General features: G+C 34.5%; 2 protein-coding genes across 3 annotated transcripts; one reads left to right on the forward strand and one right to left on the reverse strand.

Annotated features, from left to right (window-relative positions):
- The first annotated feature begins 1,919 nt into the window (after nucleotides 1–1,919).
- Nucleotides 1,920–3,657, forward strand: LOC114736215 (uncharacterized). 2 transcript variants are annotated; one of them, XM_028923996.1, is made up of 4 exons: nucleotides 1,920–1,955; nucleotides 2,207–2,327; nucleotides 3,009–3,088; nucleotides 3,199–3,657. In XM_028923996.1, exons 2-4 carry the CDS (start codon nucleotides 2,253–2,255, stop codon nucleotides 3,446–3,448), a joined length of 405 nt encoding a protein of 134 aa, XP_028779829.1. In that variant the 5' UTR covers nucleotides 1,920–1,955; nucleotides 2,207–2,252; the 3' UTR covers nucleotides 3,449–3,657. The 2 variants fall into 2 exon arrangements, with proteins under 2 accessions (XP_028779829.1, XP_028779828.1); XM_028923995.1 differs by lacking the exon at nucleotides 1,920–1,955 and having other exon boundaries at nucleotides 2,139–2,327.
- Nucleotides 3,658–4,218: 561 nt separating this feature from the next.
- LOC114736204 (uncharacterized) lies at nucleotides 4,219–9,913 on the reverse strand. The gene is made up of 7 exons (XM_028923978.1): nucleotides 9,187–9,913; nucleotides 8,528–8,742; nucleotides 8,083–8,150; nucleotides 6,329–7,940; nucleotides 6,082–6,158; nucleotides 5,624–5,804; nucleotides 4,219–5,238 (listed from the first exon to the last, which is right to left on the reverse strand). The coding sequence occupies exons 2-7, from the start codon at nucleotides 8,685–8,687 to the stop codon at nucleotides 4,610–4,612; spliced, it is 2,727 nt and encodes a 908-aa protein (XP_028779811.1). The 5' UTR covers nucleotides 8,688–8,742; nucleotides 9,187–9,913; the 3' UTR covers nucleotides 4,219–4,609.
- Nucleotides 9,914–10,858: the final 945 nt, after the last annotated feature.

Consider the following 10,858-nt stretch of genomic DNA (forward strand, 5'->3'; position numbering starts at 1 on the left):
TCTGTTAATGATAAAGAATTTTCTTGTAGTTGACCCTTTTTCTTTAAAAAAAAATTGTGCAGCAAATTGTTGGATAGTTATGATTAATTGAAGAAATAATACGGTAATTTGATCAATAAGAATAATAATAAATTATTTGATAATAATAAAACAAAGATGTCTAAAGATATAAGAAGTTAAAATTTTGCGATCAAATTTTGAAAATCAAGACATTACTTGTTCAATTTAGTATTTAACTTTTGTGAAAGTATCTTTCCCAAAAGTTCTCATCGAACAGCTTATCAGCTGCTATTTATAAGCGTTGGTCCTAATAAGAATATTGCGCAAGAAAAGTTCTTAAAATCAAACAAATATTTTTCTAAATCCCTTGAATTTGGAAAAAAAAAATTTATCAGGGCAAGTCTCTTTTTAGAAACTTTCTTTTAAATGAGAAGTCTTTGAAAAGTATACTGAAATTTATTTACATAAACTAAATATTTGAGAGTTATTTTGTCATAATTAAATGATATAATATTTTATAAAACTATAACCAGCTCAACAAATTAGAGGTGTTTAACACATCCCGTCTCGATTCAAATCACATTTAAAATGAGACGGGACAAAAATAATTTAGGACGTGATGCAGGACGGACCTGCAAGATATTTATTTTTTAATTCATTTTTAAATATTTAGATATATTATTTTATTTTTAGAAATAAGCTCTAAATCCCTAATTTCGTTCTTTCTGAAGCTTTTCTCTTTCTTGAATTACCACTCACGCGCACTCTCGCATCTCCCTCATCAATCCTTGACGATTGCTAACAGGTCGCGACACTCGCCTCTCTTTCCCGGGTACTTTTTCGGTTTCCCCCCTCCTCCCTCTCCAGTTCTTCCCTTCTTTGTTTTTTTAAAGAAGAATCTCAATTAACTCCAACCAAAATACCTAAATCCAAATTAGGCTTACATTCTTAATAAATTTTTAATTAGGAATTTGTTAATATTATTAAATAATGAGAATTTTTTTAATTAAAAAGATTGATTATTTTATCCCTTTCAAATGACCTTTTATTTATTATGATTATTCATCAACAACAAAACATATGAGTAATTTTATAGTATTTCAAATTTCTATACACACACTAAAACAATTAAAAACATTTTAATAAAACATTTTAAATTACAGATATAAATAGCCTTTAAATAAATATTTGTTTGTTTTCAGTTCTTATAATTTATATTAGTTTTATCTATTTGATTAATGTTGGATCCAACCGAAAATGTAATTAAAATATTTTAAAATCTAAGGATAAATATATACAACCTAAAAAAAATTCTTTAAAAACTATATATTATACTAAAAATGGTTTGTTAAAATATTTTAAAGGGTTAGTTATAGATACATAATTTCAAATACTGAAAAATTATTTATATATTTTTATCTAAATATTAATAATAGAGATGATGAACTATTTAGGAGGGATGAACAAAATAGTCAATTTTTAATTTTAATTGAAGAACCGTATTCTGATTATTCAACAATATTAATTTTAATTAGGCCTCAAATCCTGATTAAGAATTTATTAAAAATGTAGGCCTGAATTTGAATTAAATTTCAAACACCAAAAAGTTATTTACATATTTTTCATCTAAATATTAATAATAAGAGATAATAAACCACTTGAGAGGGATCAAATAATCAATTTTTATTTTTAATTAAAAAAATTCTAATAATTTAATAATATTAAAAAATTTCTAATTAGACCTCATGTCGTCATTAAGAATTTGTTAAAGGCTTTAATTATTGGGATTTTTCCTATTTTTTAATTTATTTGGCAAAACAGGATCAAAATGACGTCGTTTCTCGTTCGGTCAGTTCACCATAACATATATCCTCGAAGACCTGCTTTTATCTTCGTCGTCGCATCGGGAGTAGTAGACGCCAGCGGAGCTCCGTTAGCCGCCGTCGACCACCCAGGTTCTGTTATATATTTCCCCATTGCCTTGCTTTTCTTCTTCTCCTGTTTTTTCTTGCTGCCCCTCTTTCTTTTTTTTTGTTGTTTAATTCTAGTCTTCCAGATTCCGTTTCGGATCTCCTCTCACGATTTCTCTATTGAGCTTCCTGGTCTCAAGTTCTGTTGAAACTTGGAACTTTATTTTTTTTAAATTAAAGATTGATTGCTCCCTCTCGATTTCTCTATTTCATATGCAATTGGTTTTCCTTTCCAGGTCGGTTAATAAATGCTTTTGTTGGTTACGACCCCAAGAAGCTGAGATGAGTGTTGCAGAGCCTTCGAAGAAGGGTTCTTCTCTTCCCCGAATTGTTAAGTTGGACAAGGCATTGAAACTGGTAAATGCTTTTTTTTCATTTTTAAATTTCACCGTAACATCCTTATGAACTATAATGATTTGTTATATATTTGTGTTGTATGCTTGTTGATTGATATGTTTTCCATATCTATATTGCATGTTCATTGAAGCTATAATTTAGGCATGAGTAGAATCGCGCATTTCTGACCCTTAAAAGTTAATAATGAGATGGCATGTTCAATCGATCATATGTTTATGTATTTAAAATTTCACTATGTATAGGTAGCGGTTCAGCATCATAATTGTAACTGTAACATATTAGCCTTGAAAATGGACTTATATTGCTTGCTAGTGTACACTACAGTTGTTTTGACAGTCATTGCAAAACCTTGAAGCTTTTGATATTACGGGCTTAAGATTCGCAATGGTTTCCAGGAGTTTTGCTGAATGATAAGCATGGAATTGGTAATGACATTGTTGGTATATGATATTTGGATTCTTATGACTTGTGGGAAAAAGAAATCAAGCAAAAATACATTTCAAATATCTAACATTTTAATAATGTCACAAACTGCGGTCAAACATTTTTGCTTCCTAAGTTCCTTTTTGTGAAGGTTGAGATTTGAGGTTCAGAGGGTTTGATTATGGTCAGATGTTGTGTGAAATATTGTAATTTGCTGGGTAATGCTGGTGATTAATTGTTAATCATTCTAATTGGCAGGCCGAGGTATGGGTAAATAACATGAGCAAAGTTGAAGATGATGAACCAACAGATGCCGGCAAAGAGGGTCGGCCTCCTAGGTCTGTGCTCAGTATGAGTTCCATCTTTAAATTGTTCACCATGTCAACTTTTGCAAGTTTGTATTATAAACGTTCTTTCACCATTATAACTGTTGTTGCAATCTGTATAGGCTTGGCCTTGGTGCAAAAGTTGTCCGCCAATCCAAAGTGGTGCCCTCAGATGACCCTGTTGAACGGAAGTTATATGCTAAGTTGGATGCCAGAAAAAGAAAAGCTGCTGAGGATTCTAGATCATCTCAAAGAGATGTTGAAGATGAAGACGACAACGCGGACGAAGATAGCAGAAGTAGTTCATTTATGAAAAAGGCAGCACCACGTCCTTTGCCCTCAATGATTCTGGGAAATAAGAAGAGGAAATAACGAAACATTTCATAGTTGTTCCTTGCTACCTTTGATGGCTATATAACTTGTTAACTACATTCGGCTTGATGGCTTCCACTGAACGCCTTGCATTTAGAAACTGTATAGGCATTTACTGTAATTTTTTGGGTAAGGTAATGATATTTCATGTAATTTAGGTTATATGCTTCATGAGATTAATATCTAATTGCAGTTTTGCGTCCATTTAACTGATGAGCAATACATTATGTTCGTTTATGTTGCAAATTCCTTAATTTAAATATATGTATGTACATATTTCTTTTCTTCGAAACTAAGCCAAGTTAATCCCTTGTGGCAGCCTTGAGCCCCGCATTGGATAAATTCGTCCGCGTAAGTGATGTGAGTGTGTATAAGCATGTGTCATGATTATAAGCACGTGACTTGTAAATTACATACTTATTTTGTATTTTGTGAATTACAATAAAAAAATTATTTGTAAGCCATTTTAAATGGGTTTTAAGTGTTTATAAAGAGTTTTATATAAATGAATATTAGAATTTTTGTTATATATTTATCTCGTATTTTGTAAATTACAATTAAAAAGTTGCTTTTAAAAACTCCAATCTTCGTTTCAAGCAAGTCTTCAAGTCATTCAGGTTGTTTGGGTATTATTGGCATTTTGTGATTTTTCTCTTCAACTTTTGGTCTAAAAACAAGAACCCGAGCTAAATTGGACTCGCTATTTATTATTTCCGACCTTGTTAAAGCGTTGGGAAAATAGGGCCAAAAACAAAGAGGATTCCCACCAATTTTAAGAAATGCAAAATCATGTTATCAACATATGAAACTCTACAAAATCTACAATTTCACCAGCAATTCGACTCACGCTAGATTAAGTGAAGCACAATGGACAGAAGTATAAAAGTGTTATTCTGTATTTTTTTCAAGCATTCCCAACTAAAATTCTGTTTGCTTATTTGAATATCCACCTTCGCACTATTCTAACCACTAATCAGAGAAGTCAGACATGGCCAAGAGAAACACTGCTTAGGAATCTCCAAAATTCTCTAGCAGTCTTATCAAATTCTTTCCCTTGAAGCATAATGTATAACTTCCCTACGTTCCTTTACCTTCACCAGGGAATTTATCTGTTGGGATGAACAAGTGGTGATCGATTATCCTCTACATGTTGATGCGGATTTAATCTTCCTGCAATTTAGATTGAAGTTGAGAGGATTCACTTTCTAGGCTTTCACTTACACAACTGAATACAGTGTCTTCCATCAGTTCTGCAAAAATAGCATCACCCATCTCAATAATAACTGTTGCAGCATCACCCCGAAGGTCCATCCATGTTTCACTTCTTGCCACGTCTTTTTGAACGATCTGATCCAAAGTATGTGGCCGAGGAAAGGGAAGGAGATGCCAGCACACTCTTTGCCAGACCATAAGAACAACCTTCTTCATATCTGGTTTTGGCCTCATGCTAGGTTTCAGGAATGACGCCCAAGGGAGTATCCCAAAGTAATGCCGACAAACATCCACAAGCACTTCATTGATGCAATCAAATAGGAGTTTCTGATCATGACAAATGTGTTTAGGGAAAAACCCTGCCTCATCAAACAAGGATTGATCCAGTATTTGGTTTGAGGAAAGGTCCTTGATTCTCAGTTGATCTATATTTAAGCCAGAGGAGTGCAGAACTGCTTCAACGTAGTCAAATACCAACTTGCTTTCTTCAGTACAAAGTTTTCCTCCTTCAATTTGATCCAAAGGTGAAGAGTTATGATCTTCAAACTGAATATGTAAGGGCTGCACTGGTACTTTATCTGAAAATCAATAGTGAATCTAACGTTAGGTTAATTTTAATATAACAATGAAGATATGCAACGGAGAAGTTTACGGGCTGATTGGCCATTTTCTTAAAGCAATTGTAAGTTTTGTTTGCCTGCAGGGGAAAAAAGACTTCATGCAACCAAACAATTTTCTAAAATATACTTAGAAGTATTATGAAATGAAATATGATATAGAGTTTTCACTTGGAAACCAGCTTGCTATTTTCTATCTCGTATTAAGATGGAAGTCAATGAGACAATTAGAAATAACATATTGCCACAGTTTTACAGATTGAAAAATAGTGCTTTTTGTGTTTTTGCTAACTTGTTTAAAGAAGTGTTCTAATATTATCCTTGTGGCTCTTGCGTGAACGCATACCAGGTTCAGATATGGTATTCCCAGGGCTGATATCAAATGGTGTCTCAAGAACGGACACAGGGCTCGGTCGCTCAGATTCATCTGAACCACTTTCCATCCCTGCAACTTTCCTTGTGATTGAAGAGTGAGAAGGAGATGATGATGGAGAAGAAAATAGCTGTTGATTTTCTTCTGAGATTTCCTATAGAGTTGAATAAAAGATAGTGAGACAGTCAAAATGGCATCTTGCTGTGATGGAATTGTTCCGCCAAAGAAAAAGACATGAATTTTTTTTCCCCCTTGCTAGGAAGCCTATCATCACTTATCCTTACTACACTTCTGGAACGAGCATAAAATTAACCTTGATTCAAATGAAATTTTGATTCAGCACAAATTCTTGTAACTAGCATAGCAGGAATATATATATATATATATATTTATATACGTAAGTTTTATGCAAAGAAACGTTAAGACGTTACCTGATTCAAACATAGAGAAGGTCTTGAGCCATGAGAAATCTCAGAGTCACATTTTTGGTCCTTTCTTGTTATTAAATCTACAGATTTACAGGGAAAATCCAAATTATTAACCTCCCTAGTAGATCCAACAATATCTGCCCTAACTTTGTGAAGGAACAAATAATATAACATTTTAAAAATAGGCGCAAAGTGAAGTTTTTCATAGCATCCATCTATCACTTAAATATATGTACTTTGAACACCATACCTTCAGGAACTATCTCATTCCTAACAGGATGACAACAGGTTCCTTCCACTTTATCATCATGAGTAAGAATAGCTGGGGGATTTAGATTCATAATGCACGACGGCTTCTCTGGATTGTTTGTTGCTTGATCTGGATGACCAAGAGCAACGGCATGAAGATCCTCATTAGCCTCCTGAATGTTTTCCGTAGTAGAAAATCTTGTCTGTGCAGTCACAAAGCGATGTTCATGCTCCCTTCCAGGGCTTCCAATGGGAGAAAGGTTGTACTCAGGAAGAGCTAGAATTCTCCCCAGGGTTTCTGGGATCTGCCGACTTGAAAAATCCATGTTTTCATCTCCGTTACCCAGAATCTCATGCAGATGTTTCTTGGCCTCAGTGTACAAGTTGGAATCCTTTTGCTTGAGACACCTGTCATTTTTCAGTTCCGTGGTCACCTCAGTGTCTCTCAACTTACCAGCCTTGTCTCCTTTCTTAGCATCAGATGTGGGTCTTGCTATTTTCTCAATGAAGAAATGGTCCTTATTGGGAGATTTCATTCCATTGTTGTCTTTTCCAAAGACTTTGCTGCCTTGTTCCATATTTTGACACTCAATAGAGTGTTTTTGGGAGATCCCTCTAGGGTATCCATGCCTCTCCTTTCCCATAGCATGTTTCAATTTCCTTTTTATCTCTGCGAGAGAAAAATGTGAACTAACTCTAACATGGTGACCTTTGGGATCGTTTATATCATGAGAATCTAAGGATGAGGCAAGACTGTTGTCAGTTTCTGAATATGGCAGGTCCATGTGACTGGGTTTGAAGATAACAATTCTCTTGGAAGACCCAGTGTTGTCATTTCCTTTTGCTGGGCTTTTTTCTTGAGGCATTACCTTTTTCCAAAAAACGTTACGCTGCTTGTTGTTGACAATCTCTGTGGTTTGTCTCTGATTGCTAGGTTCTTGTTTGGACATGTTGAAGCCAGTAAATGGGTTGTATTCTTTGAAATCTGTCCCCTGAGCATTCCCCAGCTCTTGAACATGTTTCCTTAAAAGTGAGTTTGGATCTTGTAAAAGCCTAAGAAATAATTCCTTATCTGAACTTATAACCTGAAGTACTTGCATGAGTTCCTGTGAGCAAACGAGTTTTTCATCTTCTGGCAGATTTTTTTCATCATATATGATCCGGTTAACAAAATCATAGATTGCGTCTTTGGCATTGTTTTCGGCCGTAACATTCTCATTCGGTTGAGCAAGAACTTCGCCATCATGGTCACCCATCACAGAACAAGCATCTTTAAAACGAGAAAAACCATCCATTATATTGTCCAAATCAAGACTACTTTTGGACTGATGCCTTGAATGCTGATTATGTGAGAGCTCTGATTCAAAAGCTGCATCAGACTTCAAACTCTCTGCATCCATATCATGGCTTTTCTTGCGAGATTTCTTTTTTCTCTTGGAATCTGTCTTCAGGGGACTTGGAAGCCTTAATCTGGATTCTTTTGATTCTGCTTCAACACTACGTATATTCTTCTTCATATCCTGGTTAATCAACATCTCTTCTTCTATGAGTTTCTTCACGCAAGGCTTAACAGCATCAGTTGTAACCGTTGTTCTCTTGCTCTCTCTACCATCCTGACAGATTCATGATTCGTAATGTCAATGAATATATAGACATCCTGTAACCAAATTACTTAATATTTTATTAATTTCCTAGAAAATTTTCAATTTTCTGTGAGTTTCAGGTTTGCATAAGAATATGGATGTAAAGACTTACAAAGTCGCTCTCACAATCTTCATCCAAATTGCTTAACATCTCAAACTTATTCTTCGAATGCACAATACCTGTGTAGTAAGGAAATAATGAGGTTCAACAATTATTTCAACTCCTTTTCATGAGTTTAAAGAGGATGTACCAAAAATTATTCACCAACCATGCTTCAATTTTAAAGAGTATTCTCCACGAAGCAGTTCACTTAAAATAAATTGGAATACAGAGACTAGAAACAAAATTGCTTCTAAAGGCGAATGTGACTCTAGAAAACTTGTGAAATATAAGACAAGGTCTGTCAAATCGTTTATCCAGCCCAAATTATCCACCATCTTATATATACAAGTCTTGCTTGCTATATATAATATATTCTTGGCGGAATAATTCTCAGGTAATTTAGAATATCTGTCCGTTTTGGAACACAAACACATAAATTAAGTACAGTTCTCACTTTTCTCGCCAACAGCATGCTTGCTGCTGTACCGAGCATCCGTAATCAACTTCTGAGCCGGGCGACCATGGCGGAAATCAAATATACTAATCAAGCCCCACATGCATCCCGAATGATCCCTCTTATTCCTCTTAGGACGTTTTTGAGACCTCTTTCCCATTTTGGTCTCGAACACAACTTTCTTCTTTATCACTTGGACCCTGCTCTTGCAAAACCTGTTTGATTGACAAAATCATGAAGTAAATACACATGACTGATCTGTCTAACGCCCTAAAACTATAGGACTGTGGAAAACTGCCATATTGTCCGTGAAGGGGAGGAAGAAGAAGAAGAAGACACTCGTATGGACGCAGACAAGGTAAGTTCGGTGCATAAACATGTTTTTTAAATTCATCAATTGATTGCTCAGAAACATTATGATAATTTTCAAACTCGATCACCCGGCTGACGGGGAACAAAGATATGGATTTGCACACAAAATGGTTGTAGCTGGAACTAGAAGTAGAAACTGATTACCAATTTTAGGCATTAGATTTGATGAGAACGGAAAAATCATATGAAAGTTGAAAAATAGAAATATGAAATGGGAACCTTTGACTCAACAGTCAACATGGTAAAGAAGTAAAAGACGTATGCTGATGAATCTGCTAAGAAATCACCTTGTTGTAGCTTCCTTTGGAATTGAAACTGTCAGCAATCAACCCTATTCCATCTGAAGATAAGCCCGGGCAAGATCACAACATCGTCTTCAAAGCTTAATTTGTTCATAAAAATGATTAGCACTCAAGAATTCTGATCAACCAACCAAAACAAGGTTCGATAATTACATCGAAAGCTCCTATCATATACGATTCCCACAATCGGCAATCCAAAGCAGATTTTCTTCTGTGCAACCTTCTCGATGACCGATGAATGGGGCATTCAACTTCTTCAACTACTGAACAAACAGGGGATAGAGCAGCGGAAAACTCCAACTATTGCATCATCCTCAGAAATTCCAACACATACGGCCAAAAAACATCATTTTAATCCTTGACATTAGCTCTCTCCCGCTTGAAACTTAAAAACCCGGGTTGAAATATGCCTTGAGAAGTACCCTCATGACAACACATTCTTCCAGAACAGCAAATTCAGTACCATACAAGTAAGTTTATCCCCTAAAAGAAAAAGACTAAGACTTTAGCTTTTGGGTATCTTTTGACAGCCAAAAAGAGATGGAAATGCTCATCTAGCACCGACCCCTGATTTCTTTACGCAAGATTTTGATACGGGTAGCCATTGAAGACTCATAAAACCAAAGCAAAAAGAAGAGAAGGAGTATACATGACGAGAAAGATAGAGAGAGAATTGGCGATGGTGAGAAAGAGGGAGGCATTAGAATGTCGTTGTGGGTGACAGACAGTAGAAGAAGAAGAATACGTGACAGTTGGGGAACGATGGATTGGTGGGCCCATCATGCGCATACGAAAAAGTTTGAGGTGTCACCATTTTCTGTTTTTGACGTTTTTGCAATTTCCTTTCATTTCATTCATACGTGCTCCACCATCGGAGAAGTCACCAGTCTCCCCCACCACAAAACATCGTCCCTGCTATTAGTGGGGGAATTGTACCCAACCCATTTCAAAGAATAGGCAGGAAAATTTGATGGTTCTGAATTTTTTTAAAATATAGTTTTAATTTTAAAAAGTCATTAAAAATGTAAAATTACACCATTTTATGATTCTAAAATACCAGAATGTCTACTACTTCAACAATCTTTTGGTATGTCAGGGATCCGAACAATATTATTGTACATATTACATATCCGTGTCAAAAATGAATGTCAATATATTTATATTTATATATTAATAATAATTGGTGAATAGCCCTCCGGTTGAATAATTAGATATATTTTCATGCATATTACATGAAATTTGAGGTGAATACATGGCTGAGAGCTGTAATGATGATATACTTGAGAAGTTATTTTATTCCTATAATTTATTTTATTTTTATAAATAAAATAAAAGTATTAAATTAAAAGGAATAACTTTTTTGCCAACTAGAAGGAATAAAATTTAAAATCTAAGATATATTAATTCATTTTTTTGGATTACATTGTACAGTATATGAGCTAAAATACATCATGCGTATCCATACCAAATTTAAAATAAATATTATAACTTACCATGTGTGAATAATTAATATGATTTTTATAAGGAAAAATATTGTGATTTTTTTTCATATTTTATATTGATGATGATGATTTGGAAGAAATGCCTTTTTTTAAATTAAAAAAAAAGTCATGCCTATACAAGATAATACCTTTTGACCCTCATTCGTTTTTTTCAC

The sequence above is a fragment of the Neltuma alba genome, unplaced genomic scaffold (genome assembly GCF_004799145.2).
Source record: "Neltuma alba isolate B1F8T4 unplaced genomic scaffold, ASM479914v2 tig00013319_pilon, whole genome shotgun sequence".
NCBI lineage: Eukaryota > Viridiplantae > Streptophyta > Magnoliopsida > Fabales > Fabaceae > Neltuma > Neltuma alba.